Raw genomic sequence first — 14,826 nt, 5'->3', positions numbered from 1 at the left:
CTCTCCACAGTGTGTGAGAGGGCGGGGCAGTGCGGAGTAGCGGGGAAGCTCTCGGCGGCAGGAAGGGGCACCCGGAGAGAAAGGCAGTGTTACATTCTCTCTAGAAGGGAGAAATGGAATGAGTGGGAACTACCCCCGCACATTCACTTTTTGCCTTGACGTGTGTACTCGCAGTGCGCACGCGCAGAAGGATGGCCAGGATTGGTTTGCGGGGCAGCCGTAACTTCTAGTCCCAACCAATCCAGATGCAGCGGTGGAGGGGGGCAGCCCAGCCGTAACTGGCGAGCACAGCGTCTGTGCGCGGGTTTCGTTTGGTCTCAGCTGTGGGTGTCGTCCTAGTCCGCGCCATGGAGTCTGGTCTGATTAGACGTTTAGCCCCGCGCCTGGGCATCGCCGAGCAGGAGGTGCTGAGGTGAGTCAGGCTGCGCACGCCCCAGTAGCCCTGCGCCCTCCTCAAATGGGGCCCCATGCTTTTCCCGCGCAAGGCAGGATTTAGGCTCTACATCAAGAAAATCCTACCGGCAATAGGCTCTGTGAGCGGGCCGGAGGGGCGAGGGGCCCCTGGGACCAGCTAGCACTGTGAGATGCACGGTGGTGGAAAAGGGAGAGAGGCGGAGAACTTGGGTCGTTTCCCTGAAACTTACTGAGAGTGCGTTTACGGCAGAGGCAGATGGGATACAGACCCCAAGGAGGGCAGTATCTGGTGGCCACGACAGGCGGGAAACGAAATAGGATGGGTGTGCGGAGCCGCCGCGGGTGGGGCGGAGCGCGGCCTGTGCCTGCTTTTAATTTAAACAAACAAAAAAACTTTCCAGAAAGCCTCGGAGGGGTTGCTGTTTGCGCTGACTCGATTGATAGAAGCTGCCAGCCACGGCAAGATGTGGGAAGAGGGCCCAAGTTGGCGCAGCAAACTGTACAAAAGCCCGGAGATGGGAAGGGCCTTTGCAAGATCCAGGGTTAGAAATAAAGTATTTCTACATACTTTAAACTGTGGAGTGCAGGACTTAACTCTGGAAGGCAGGGCTAGGCCGGGTGTCTGGGCTATGGATTAGTTGAGGGAAGGGAAGGAGCACTTCTTAAAAGACAGGAAGTATGGCCTTCTGCACTCTTAATCATTTGGAACAGTGGTTCTCAAAGTGTAGTCCCTGGACCAGCAGCATCAATATTTTCTTGTCACTTGGTAGAAATGCACATTCTTGGGCCCCACTCTAGACCTACCGATCAGAAACTTGGGGCTTGTTTTCACACGCTCCAAGGTGACTGTCATGTACAGTAAAGTTTGAGAACCACTGATTTAAAGGAAGGAGGAACCCTGGTCTCACCTGCCTGCCTCTGTCTTGGCGTAGTTCATGCTTGTTCCAGTAATGGAAGGCTGAAAGAAGGGTTGGCCTTTTTTGGAGGATTTCAAGAAGTTAATTCTTCCTGAAAGGATTGGAGCACAGTGATGTTTGGAGTCAGGGGGTTTGTTCTGACTTGTAGAACCCTGTCCTCTCTCAAAGGATGTGAGTTCATTCCCAGCCCCAAATCAATGTGCATAAGAGTTAGGGTCAGAATGAAGTCCACCAGGCTGAATTTATTGCTTACCGAAGTACTGGGCAACCTTCTGAAAAAGAAAGAGTTTTAGTGAATGTGTTGCTCAGGAAAGCGGAGGAGTACTTGCGACTGTCCCGTGTGAAGTGTGTTGGCCTGTCTGCACGAACCACAGAAACCAGCAATGCAGTCATGTGCCTGGACCTTGCAGCTTCCTGCATGAAGTGCCCCTTGGACAGGGTAAGTAGGTCCCACTGAATGTCTGAATTATATGGTGTGGCACTGAAGTTTAATCATATGTTTTCATCTCTGGTTATACTAGCCCCTTTCACAACTCTGTTATAGGATTTTCATCTAGAATGTGTTATTCTAGATGAAGTTTAGAACCATTTTGAAAAGTTGGAGAAAAAAACTTTTTTGCAACGATCTCTTTACTATGTACTTTCCCTGAGCACGTCTTTCCTTATACAAACCCATCTATCAAATTGCCACTAGCATCATCCTCCTAAATCACATACTTGAAAACCACTGTATTATTTTTCTTCCAATGTCACAGTGGTTGAGAGCCAAGCTATGACAAGACTCACATGTTGAGACCAGATCTCAGCACCACCAGTTACTAGTTCTATGTCTCTTGTTTCCTCATCTATCAAGTGGGATAAGAGGTATCCATTTCACTGGATAATTGTAAGGAAGAAACACAATGTACTATATGTAGCACTCTTAACACAGTGCCTATCACATAATGCTACACTGATAAAATGGTGGCATTGTAAACACCATTGGCTTCCAGTGGGTTGGCTCCCCATTACCATCAAACTCTCCAGCCTCTCTTGATCCCTGCTAACCTCAAGCTACAGTATTCACTTAACAGACCATGCACCTTAATGACTGACTTCGTAAATGCACTGCTTTTTTTTTTTTTAAACCTGGGATGCTCTTCTAGCAGGCTCCTGTTTGTCTTACAATGACCTCACTTTGCTGTCACATTTCATTAAGCTTTTCTTCCCCAGGCAGAGTCGGTGTCCCTCAGTTGTTGTCCCTCCTGTTTCTCTCCCAGTCTCTGTCTCCTGTCCCTTTTGCACACACACCCTCCCCACGCCATTCCCACTACTTCCCTCCTTCGTTTTTCCGATGGATTACAAATTGGCACCTTTGTTAAAATAAGTAACCATATGTACATCTTCTATGTTTTTTAATTCATGGACTTCCCACATGGCACTAGTGGTAAAGAATCCACCTGCCAATGCAGGGCACACAAGAGACACGGGTTCTCTCCCTGGGTTGGGAAGATTCCCTGGAGTAGAAAATGGTACCCCAGTCTAGTATCCTTGCCTGGAAAATTACATGGGCAGAGGAACCTGGCAGTCCATGGACCTGGTTACAGTCCATGGGACCTCAAAGAGTCAGACACAACTGAGCGTGCACACATGCATGCATGCGCACACACACACTTTTTAGTTCACAGCTCGGCATTGGTAGCGCTATGTTGTATTTTAAATTATCTACACACACGTGTGACATGACTGCCTTTCTATAGGTATGAGCTTATTGCAAGCAGTAGTTAACTTGCCTGACATGCTTACTGATTTTTGAGTAAATGAAGCTAAACCTTTAGGTAGAGTGACTTGCCACAGAAATAGTTAATTTTGAAAAGTTGACTTATTAAACAAGTGTTAAAGGTATTGATATAGAGCACTTATGATTTTTATGATTCATTTCTTTTCCTTTCAAAGGCTTACTTAATTAAACTTTCTGGCTTGAACAAGAAGATGTATCAGAGTTGTCTTAAATCTTTTGAATGTTTATTGGGTCTGAACTCAAATATTGGAATAAGAGACCTAGCAGTACAGTTTAGCTGCACAGAAGCAGTGAACTTGGCTTCAAAGATACTGCAAAGGTATGAGGCATATAATTAAAACTCAGTACTGATGCATAAAGTGAAAGTATCCAATGTCCTGGTAATTTTCAGTTTAAAAAATAATTAACATGCTGAAGTGACAGAATGTATTTCTTTTACATTTAAAGTGACACATTTATGAGCTCGTATTTGCATTTTCAGTCCCTTTGAAACAATATTTTCTAACAAATAACTCTGTGAACACTGCTTTTACTTAGCTATGAGTCCAGTCTTCCACAAACACAGCAAGTGGATCTTGACTTATCTAGGCCGCTCTTCACCACTGCTGCCCTGCTCTCAGCTTGCAAGTAAGTGTTCCTTTTACCATTCAGGAAAGTCTATAATTTATAAGTAAATTTCTCATTCCCAAAGAATACTTCTAATTAGTTGATTTCAACTCAAAGCATATTTTCCTAAATAACAATAGTGGCCAAGGGACCTGAGTCTCAGTTTATCCCACAACAGATCTGACAGCTAGGAATTAGTGTTGCCCGAAGGTTACTTGCCAGTATATATAAGCTGGGTAATCTGATTTCAGAGTCTGCCTTTTATAAATCATGAAATCTGTCATTAAAATAGCATTTAGTTGTGATTTTTCCAGTCACATTTTTGAAGTATTGATTACAACTCTTTTTCAAGTAATTTATAAAACAATTCAGTAATAAATTCTTAATTTGAATTTTGGGGTTATCTATATGTATACTGACTGAAATGTTACCCTGGAAATATTGGTAATTGCTATCTTCATCTAAAGTTGTCTTGTTTTATCTTGCTAGAAAACTCCTCAGAAAACAAAATTAGTTGGCTGGTAGACAATAGGTTTTTTACTTCAGAGAAGGCAATGGCACCCCACTCCAGTACTCCAGTACTCTTGCCTGGAAAATCCCATGGACGGATGGGTTTGGCTCCATTAGCTACAATTAGTGATTAATTGGCCTTAATAGAAAATGCCCTTTAATTCAATAAAACTATATGGAAGGAACATGGCTATTATAGAAAACAGTATGGACAGCCTTACTTTTGAAACCAGGTTTCACTGAGCAAAAAAAGATTCAAATAGGTCTGTTATCTGAAATAAGAAGCTTACTTTGTATTTTTCATTAGTGGTTGTTGTGAATTGTTATTAGGGAGGAAGTTTTTGGAGGTGAGAGTGATTTATATTCTTGTAGTAGCATAAACATAAGCATCTTGTGTTAAAGTGAATTAAATATTTTAACATGCTGTAATTGACACTCAGCAAATTAATATCTGAGATTTACTAGAAAGAGTTCTATGAGGCATGAAGCACTACAGTAGATGTCTTTCATGTGTCCTGTTTGTTACATAACAGATAACATATATATTTTAATTCTCACAGTACAATGAATAACTAAATAAATAGCTTTAAAAGGTAAGTTTACATGATTTTTAGCTAATGATATGTGTGTGAAGTAAAGGGAAAATTAAACAGTTGGGAGCTCTTCATAAAGCCTGAGTGGAAAGGAAATAAGTTGATAACTGGTTGGCCAAAAAAGATAACAGTACTGATCTTAAGAACAGCAATTTATCAAATTCTTTTGTAGGATTCTAAAGCTAAAGGTGGACAGAAATAAAATGGCAGCCACATCTGGAGTAAAAAAGGCCATATTTGATCGACTCTGTAAACAGTTAGAAAAGATTGGGCAGCAGATCGACAGTGAGTAATTCATTCCATGTTTCAAGAATGTGTCACTTGAAAATGTAAACCTCTGGTAAAAGTTAAATATTTTCAAGCTTGTAAATTAGCTCCTTTCTATTTACTGTAGATGAGATTAATTTTTAGTAAGAAAATTACAGTTTATTTTCAGTAACAAAACTAGTTTGTTTTCAAATAAATAGCTTAATAATTAAAAACAACAATAAATGCTGTAATTCCGTAAATTCATGGTTAGAGAGTAGATTCTCCCTTTTGAAGTCTGACAAGAAAAGCCAAAGAAAAGAGAAGGCAAGATAATTTCCCTTCTCCTTATCCTAGTATTTGGCCATTTGCAATATCTAATTTTTATTTCTGATCCAAAATACACCCCAAAACTGAAATTAAAAAAAATAGGAGAAAAGTGAACTCAGATGATATATATATATATATATATATAATACATATATATATATATTTGTTTGTTTGTTTGTTTTTTTCCCCCTAAAGGAGAAGCTGGAGATTCAGTTACTCCACCACAGAAGAAAAAGAAGACAGTGATTGAACCTTCAGCAAAGGGTGAGGCATGTAAATACTAGATGAAAATTGAAATCTGTACAACAGGATTAGTGTACAATGGATTTAATGCAGTGAATGGCCCTTTGCTGCTGTAGCAGCTTGCCTTAACAAGAGTCAGATTCTAATTTGCAGCAACATGGATGGGCCTAGAAATATCATACTAAACAAAATAAGTCAGAGAAAGACAAATACCAATGATATCCCGTATAGATGGAGTCTAAAATATGACACAAATGAATTTGTTTATGAAACAGACTCACAGACACAGACAACAGACTTGTGGTTGCCAAGGGGAAAGGGGTGCAGGAGAGGGTTGGATTGGGAGTTTGTGACTATCAGATGCAAACTATATATAAAGGATGGATAAACAACAAGGTCCTAATGTATAGCAGGTATAGCAGGGAACTATATTCAGTGTCCTGTGATAAACCATAATGGAAAAGAATGTGGAAAAGTGTATATATATATATGTGTGTGTGTGTGTGTGTGTAACTGAATCACTTCTTTGTACACCAGAAACTGTCACAACATTGTAAATCAACTATACTTCATTTAAAAATAAAGAGTCAGATTTTAGCTAAATCCTGTCAGTTAATCATTGATAATACCAGTTTTCCAAGCAGTAGTTTACACAAGTACTGTGTAATTAAGACTATATCTGATGGCCAATAAACACATGAAAAGATGCTCAATGTCACTAATTATTAGAAGAAAGAAAGTGTTAGTTGCTCAGTTGTGTCTAACTCTGTTTGACCCCATGGCCTGTAGCCTACCAGTCTCCTCTGTCCATGGGATTCTCCAGGCAAGAATACTGGAGTGAGTTGCCATTTCCTCCTCCAGGGGATCTTCTCAACCCAGGGATCGAAGCTAGGTCTCCCACTTTGTAGGCAGATTCTTTACCATCTGAGCCACCAGGGAATCAAAACTTCAATGAGGTATCATCTCCTGCTAGTCAGAATGGCTATCATCGAAAAATCTACAAACAATAAATGGTAGAGTGGGTGTGGAGAAAAGGGAACCCTTCTACACTGTTGGGGATGTAAACTGATACAACCATTATGGAGAATAGTATGGCGATTCCTTAAAAAGCTAGGAATAAATCTCCCACATGACCCAGCAGCCCCACTACTGGGCATATACCCTGAGAAAACCATAATTGAAAAAGGCACATGTACCCCAGTGTTCATAGCAGCGTTGTTTACCATAGCTAGGACAGGGAAGCAACTTAGATGTCCATCGACAGATGAATAAAGATGTGTTGTAAAAAAAAACAAAAAAACAAAAAAGATGTGGTGTGTGTGTATATATATATATACACACACACATAAATACATACAATGGAATATTACTCAGCCATAAGAAAGAACACATCTGAGTCACTTGTGAGGTGGATGAACCTAGAGCCTGTTATACAGAGTGAAGTAAGTCAGAGAAAAACAAATATAGTATCAGTTCAGTTCAGTTCAGTTCAGTCAGTTCAGTCAGTCATGTCTGACTCTTCGCGACCCCATGGACTGCAGCACGCCAGGCTTCCCTGCCCATCACCAACTCCTGGAGCTTACTCAAACTCAAGTCCATCGAGTTGGTGATGCCATTTTAAAGCATATATGCGGAATCTAGAAATATGATATTGATGAGCCTTGCAGGGAAGGATTGGAGACCCAGATGTAGAGGACACAGTCAGGGAGGGAGAGAGTAGGATGAATGGAGAAAGTAACATCAACATATATACACTATCAGGTGTAAGACGGGTAGCTGGTAAGAAGTTGTGTAGCACAGGAAGCCCGGTCTGGTGTTCTGTGATGACCTGGAGGGATGGGATGCGGGGAGGGGAGGGAGCCTAGGGAAGGGAGGGAATGTATGTATAATTATGACTGATTTGCATTGTTGTATGGCAGAAATCGACACAACACTGTAGAAAGTTTTTTCTTAATATTTAAATTTAAAAAATAGAAGAAAAAGAATACATCTGAAGACAAACTGTTTAGGTTCAAATCCTGCTTTATCACCTACTGGCTGTGCAGTTTTAGGAAAGTGACAATTTCTGTCAATGTCAATTTCCTAGTCTATAAAATATGATTAATGTTAGCACCTGTTTGATAGAATTGTGGTGAAGACTGAATGAGATAATACAATTGAAGTGCTCGGTTCAAGGCTTGATAAATGTTAACTATCATCAAGAAGTCTTGAAGTGCTTGGAGTATAAGGGAGAGTGAAAAACCGACGTGTTAACGTCTGTTTCCATTTTTCATCTTGGTATCTTATTCTCTGTTACCTTAATTAAGATAGACATTTTAAAGTAAATAAGCTCACTTTTTTCTTACTCATTTATAACATAAGGATTTTGAAACATTAAAAAAAATTTTTTTCTCTCGTAGAAATAGAGAATGTAGTAGAGACCCTACCTAAACCGCAAAAAGATGAAGATCTGACACAAGATTATGAAGAATGGAAAAGGAACATTTTGGAAAATGCTGCCAGAGCACAGAAGGCTGCAACACAGTGATTTTAGGCTTCCAGACTAACTTGTTCTGCAAACCAGCAGTGCTTCTGCCACCTCAAGGGAAATGTGAGGACTTTGGAAATTTGTGTAAACTTTTAAAACAAAGATCCTATTCTTAACGGCAAAGAAGCCAGCCTTGGGGCTGAGCAGGATGGCTCTGATAATGGGCAGCAAATTCATTAGATCCGCCACAGTGCCTGGTTGACTCAGCCTTGGCTCCTCACAGGTCTGCACTCTGCAAAATGTAATTGAAGCCATTTTCCTTTTTTGTTGTGTTTTGTTTTAAGCAAAAGACAGTCTTCTGCCCTATCCATAATATGAAATTCAGGCTGAATGGAGTCTAAAGATTTTACTTAAGTTTTTGTGTAAATCTCTTGGTTTGAATAAATCCATATATGGTACAATCTTAAGTTAATAAATATTATTTTTATATGCATTCAAAGTGTACTTATTATCAGTTTGGGAGAATTCTTGTGATGCCAAAAGCTGTCTTCTCTAATGGGAAAAAAGACCCAGGTTGCTGAACTGAACCATACTGCTCCCCAGAGCACAAACTCTTGAATCAGGCTTTCTGGGTTTAAAACCCTGCTTAGCTCTTATCACCTGGGAAACCTTGAACAAGTTAATTAGCTTCTTTATCCTTCATCCAGTTATCCCTATAGCCCAGATGGTAAAGAATCTGCCTGCAATGCAGGTTCGATCCCTGGGTCAGGAAGATCCCCTGGAGAAGGAAATGGTAATCCACTCCAGTATTCTTGCCTGGAGAATCCCACGGACAGAGGAGCCTGGCGGGAGCATTTAGTGCAGCTCCTGGTAAAAGTATTTAGTAAGTATTAAAATATAGAAATACTTGTAGAGGTCTCACATAATTATATATTAACATCATATTAAAAAATTAAGAAACAAACCAGGGTGTGACAACATGGATGGGCCTAGAGAGTGTTAAACTAAGTAAGTCAGAGAAAGAAAAATACCATATGATCTCACATGTGGAATCTAAAAACAAACAGAAACAGACTTGGATAAAGAGAACAAATCGGTGGTTGCCAGAGGGGAGGAGGGTCGAGAGAATGAGTGAAATAGATGAGGGAGATTGAAAGGTACAAACTATGTGTTATAAATAAGTCATGGGGATGTAACGTACAGCATAAGGAGTACGGTCAATAATGTAATCACTGTATGATGACGAATGGTAACTAGACTGGTGTCATTTCATAATGTATAGACATATCGTCACTATATTGTACACCTGAAACATATATATTGTAAGTCAATTATACTTTAAAAAAGAGAGACCAAGATATATTTTCTTTGCTATCTACATACTGAAAAATATAACCTTACTAAATACTACTTATTTTACAACTACGGAAAAGGACTGGGAAGATAAGTTGCTAGCAGTTCTAAGGCATTATGCCAGATGTGATTTTAACTAAAATTAAGAACACATGATCTAAGTAAATATTTCCATGAAGAATGCAATAAAGTGATTGCATCTCAATTGTTTAAAGCTATTTAGGATGGTATCAGTAATAATGGTTGTTGCTTTCTATTTGCTATAAATAAGGTATAATACCTGCTACATAGAACAGAAGTAGCTAAAGGAGTGATTTTTTCCCCAGCCCCTTTTAATTCTAAACACTTAGCAAGCTGTTGTGGTTGAAGGCCATAATCAAATGATCCCAAAACAGGTATAATGTCCCACAGCCCTGTGGTAGATGGGAATGAATGTGAGCTTTGGGACCATATGCAGTTATGTTTAAATTCTGACTTTGCCACTGAGAGCCTAAGGAAATTTCACAACCTTACTGAACTTCAGTTTCCTTGTTTAAAAAATAAATGTATTATCTACTTTGTGAGAATTGAAGGTAATGTTTGTAAAGTGTGTGATACTTAGAAGGCATTCACTAAATAGTACTTCTGTTATTACTTTGATCTAAAATGGGTGAGTCTTTTCCTCATTTATTTTAAGAAGGTATGTAATCTGGTTTTGGTGCCAAGATTTAAATTCTAGCTTTGCATCCAAATGAAAGCACACTCATTTTAAAAAAATAAATTGTGGTAAAATACATACGTAGTTTACTATCTTAACAGTTAAGTCAATATAGTCAGCAATGCTGTAGTGCTTCCCCGGTGGCTCAGTGGTGAAGGATCTGCCTGCCAATGCAGGTGATACAGTTTCGATTCCCGGGTGTGGAAGATCCCCTGGAGAAGGAAGGCAGCCCCTTCCAGTATTCTTGCCTGGGAAATCCCATGGACAGAGGAGCATGTTGGACTGCAGTCCACGGGTCACACAAGAGTCAGATGCAATTTAGTGACTAAAAAACAGTAGTGTTTAGTACATTCATGTTATGTGATCTCCAGAACTCTTCACCCCATAAAGCTGACTCTACTCATGAAACCCATTAACAACTCCCATTCCTCCCTCCCTCAGCCTCAGACAACCACCATTCTACCTCTGAATTTGACTGATCTAGCTAGATACTTCATCGAAGTGGAATTATACAGTGTTTTTGTGTGTGTTTTTTTCACTGAGCATAATGTCCTTGAGGTTCCTCCATATTGTGGCATATGTCAGAATTTCTTTCCTTTTTGAGGCTGAATAATTTTCCCTTGTGTGGATATACCACACTGTGTTTATCCAATTATCTGTCAATGAACATGTAGGTTGCTTTCATCTCTTGGCTGTTGTGATAGTGCTGCTATAGACGTGTGTGTGTGTGTATATATAGTGTTTCTTGGAGACCCTGCTTTCTATTCTGGGCATTTACCCAGAAGTGACATTGCTAGGTCGTATGATAATTCTATTTAAAAAATTTTGAGGAACCACCATACTGTTTTCCATAGCAACTGCATCATATTACATTCCCACCAACAGTGCGCAAGAGTTCCAATTTCTCCACATGCTTGCCAACACTATTTTCTGCTTTTTTTTCTTTTTTGGTCAGTGGCCATCCTAAATTGGTATGAGGTGGTATCTCACTGTGGTTTTGATTTGCATTCCCCTGATGATTAGTGAGCACTTTTTCATGAGCTTATTGGCCACTTAGGAAAATGTCTGTTGAAATCCTTGTCTATTTTTTACTATGGATTTTTGTTGCTGTTGAGTTGTTCTTTATATAGTGTAAATATTAAGCCTCTATTTAAAAAATGATTGCAAATATTTTCTCCCGTTCCTAAGGTTGCCTTTTCGCTGTTAATTTCATGAGAGTAAATCTTAGTTCTATTTGTGACCTTTCTTATGCCTTAAAAGCAAATAATGGTAATTATTTTGATTATCTGGTAGAATAGGATAATCAAACCAAGAATAAGTTCTTGGTTATTTGTTTTGTTTTCTTTTTTTAATTCATTTTTAATTGAAGGATAATTGCTTTACAACTTTGTGTTGGTTTCTGCCATACATCAAAATGAATCACCTTTCAACTATTAGGTTGGTGCAAAAGTAATTGCGTTTTTTTTATTGTTGAAATTTTGCTGTTTGATATTGGAATACATTCTTAAATGTGGTTATGTACACATTATTTTAATGCACATCTCTTGCTTTTTTTTTTTTGCTAATGACACTACTTGCTGTTTATTTTATGTTTATTTTCAATTATGGAAATGATGTTAGACAAAAAGCAAATTTGAGCAATTTTCTTACCCGAGTTCAAAATGGGTTTTAAAGCAGTGGAGATAACCTGCAACATCAACAACGCATTTGGCCCAGGAACTGCTAAGGAACATACAGTGCAGTGGTGGTTCAAGAAATTTTGCAAAGGAGACGAGAGCCTTGAAGATGAAGAGCATAGTGGCTGGCCATTGGAAGTTGACAATCACCAGTTGACAGCCATCATTGAAGCTGATCCCCTTAGAACTACACAAGAAGTTGCTGAAGAATTCAACACCGACCATTCTATGGTCATTCAGCATTTAAAGCAAATTGGAAAGGTGAAAAAGCTCAATAGGTGGGTGCCTGATGCGCTAACCACAAATAAAAAAAATCATTATTTTGAACTGTCATTTTCTCTTATTCTGTGCAACAATAATGAACCATTTCTCAATTGGATTGTGGCATGCCACAAAAAGTGGATTTTATATGATATCCAGTGACGATCAGCTCAGTGGTTGGACCAAGAAGGAGCTCCAAAGCCAAACTTGCACCAAAAAATGCTCATGGTCACTGATTGGTGGTCTGCTGCCAGTCTGATCCACTACAACTGTTTGAATCCCAGCAAAACCATTACATCTGAGAAGCAGGTCGATGAGATGCACCAAAAACTGCAACACCCGCAGCTGACATTGGTCAACAGAAAGGACCCAATTCTTCTCCACAACAATGGCCCACTGCACATCACACGACCAACACTTCAAAAACTGAACAAGACCGAGAACAAGAGGACAGAGGAGTAGGTGGACATGGAGTACATCTCTCTCCACGGATACGTCAGGAGTACACCTTCATACATAGAAGTGCATGCAGACCACCAGCTGAGAGTGGACAGGAGTACCTGACCAGTGGAAAAGAATATATAGAACCACGCAAAACTCAGTAGGATGAAGGAACTAGGGGGAAAAACAGAAGTGTTAGTAGGACTGGACCTGCCCTCAGCAGGTGGGGGAACTAAAGCAGGGGTCCAATCCCCACATCAGGGCAATTGTCTGAGTCAGAAGAGAAACATTTAAGGCTGAGAGTGAAACAGTTGATCTGTGGCCACCTAAATGGAATGAGAATCAGATAGTCCTTGCCCCAGCCATATATACCCCAGACAGGAACGCTAGTCCCCTGGAAGGTGTAGTGGCTGGGAGCTGGAATTTACGGATTGTGGTACAATCCCAGGCCGAGGGCTGTTGTTGACTGGAGAGAGGGATTGAGGGGATGTGACGGAGGAGATTATGGTGGGAAATGCCGGCGGAGGAAAGCCGGCAGCCATGGAAGCAAGGTGATACTGCTGAGTCATGTGTAGGGGGTGGATCCACCACCATAGCCTCTCTCTCCCCACATTCCAGCATCGGTAGCTGAACAATAGAGAGGCTGGCCCATCAAACGCCTGATGCACTGAACTACAGAGTAGGACCCCAGCCAGGGGGACCCCTCTATGTGCCTGACGTGCTGAACAACAGAGAAGGGCCCCAGGTAAGGGAGCTTTCTGAGTGCCTGAATGGGTAGAGCTATGGAAAAAGACTGGCAAAGAGGCCTTCTGATCGCCAGCTACAAGAGGCTTGAAAAAAGACTCTGATGGCCATAACTCCTATGCTGGAGGCAGTCCACATGCCTGCACACTTTGTGCCACCAGGGTTCCTGCAAGCCGAGCAGGCACACCACCTGCATGCTCAACTCTCACTGGGGCAGAGCTGCCAAAGGCAAAAAAAGTCTTGTGTCTATGTACACAGGGTCGCTTTGGGCATGTCCAACTCTTTGCGACCCTGTAGACTGTGGCCTGCCAGCCTTCCACAAACCACTGAACCAACCTTAGGAGGGCAGAAACCAAAAGGAAGAAAGAAAGACAGGAAGATAGAATTTCCTCAAGGAAAGAATCCAACTTTCCTTGAAGCCTGGGAAAAGGAGACCTCCAACACAGTAAGTTTAAAAAAAAAGAAAGAAAAGGCAGAGAAATACTACACAAATAAAGGAACGAACTATAAACACAGAAGTCCAAATAAATGAAGAGGAAATAGGCAAACTACCTGAAAAAGAATTCAGAATAATAATACTAAATAGTAAAGATGATCAAAAATCTTGAAAACAAAATGGAGAAAATGTAAGAATCAACGAACAAAGACCTGGAAGAATTAAAGAATAAACATACAGGGACAAGCAACACAATTACTGAAATTAAAAATACTCTAGAAGGAATCAATAGCAGAATATCTGAAGCAGAAGAATGAATCATTGAGCTGGAAGATTAAATGGTGGAAATAACTTCTGCAGGGCAGAATAAAGTAAAAAGAATGAAAAAAACTAAGGATAGCCTCAGAGACCTCTGGGACAATATCAAATGCACCAACATTAGAATTATAGGAGTCCCAGAGGAAGAAGAGAAAAAGAAAGGGTATGAGAAAATTTTGAAGAGATTATAGTTGAAAATTTCCCCAACATGGAAAAGAAAATAGTCGATCAAATCCAAGAGGCACAAAGAGTCCCATACAGGATAAACCCATGGAGAAGCACACCAAGACACTTACTGTCAAACAAAGACCAAACACAAAGAAAGAATATTAAAAGCAGCAAGAGAGAAGCAAAAAGTAACAGACAAGGAAAATTCTATACGCTTAATAGCTAATCTCTTAGCAGAAAGAGGGAATGCAGGCCAGAAGGGAATGGCAGAATATATTTAAAATACTTAAAGGCAAAAATTTACACCCAAGATTACCGTACCTGGCAAGGATCTCATTCAAAATTGATGGAGAAATAAAAAGCTTTTCAGACAAACAAAAGTTAAGAGAATTCAAACCAAACCAGCTTACAACAAATGTTAAAGGGACTTATATAGTCAGGAAATACAAGAGAAGAAAAAAACATCTACAAAAGTACCCCATACGATTAAGAAAATGGCAACAGGAACATATATATCAATAATTACTTTAAATGTAAATGGATTAAATGTGCTAACCAAAAGACACAGGCTGGCTGAATGGATACAGAAACAAGACCCATTTATATGTGCTGTCTACAAGAAACCC

At 40.1% G+C, this 14,826-nt stretch overlaps 1 protein-coding gene and 1 pseudogene across 4 annotated transcripts; both read left to right on the top strand.

Annotated features, from left to right (window-relative positions):
* The first annotated feature begins 69 nt into the window (after positions 1–69).
* On the top strand, positions 70–8,599 carry ORC6 (origin recognition complex subunit 6). 4 transcript variants are annotated; one of them, XM_005892381.3, is made up of 7 exons: positions 70–412; positions 1,641–1,770; positions 3,267–3,430; positions 3,649–3,738; positions 4,993–5,105; positions 5,592–5,660; positions 8,039–8,599. In XM_005892381.3, the coding sequence occupies exons 1-7, from the start codon at positions 348–350 to the stop codon at positions 8,164–8,166; spliced, it is 759 nt and encodes a 252-aa protein (XP_005892443.1). In that variant the 5' UTR covers positions 70–347; the 3' UTR covers positions 8,167–8,599. The 4 variants fall into 4 exon arrangements, with proteins under 4 accessions (XP_005892443.1, XP_014332680.1, XP_014332679.1 ...); XM_014477194.2 differs by having other exon boundaries at positions 1,625–1,770; XM_014477193.2 differs by having other exon boundaries at positions 1,500–1,770.
* Positions 8,600–11,760: 3,161 nt separating this feature from the next.
* On the top strand, positions 11,761–12,657 carry LOC138991832 (histone-lysine N-methyltransferase SETMAR-like; annotated as a pseudogene).
* The last annotated feature ends 2,169 nt before the right edge of the window (positions 12,658–14,826 follow it).

Source organism: Bos mutus, chromosome 18 (genome assembly GCF_027580195.1).
Source record: "Bos mutus isolate GX-2022 chromosome 18, NWIPB_WYAK_1.1, whole genome shotgun sequence".
Taxonomy (NCBI): domain Eukaryota; kingdom Metazoa; phylum Chordata; class Mammalia; order Artiodactyla; family Bovidae; genus Bos; species Bos mutus.
Note: the sequence above shows the minus strand (reverse complement) of the source record. Positions and strands in the feature narration are given on the sequence as shown.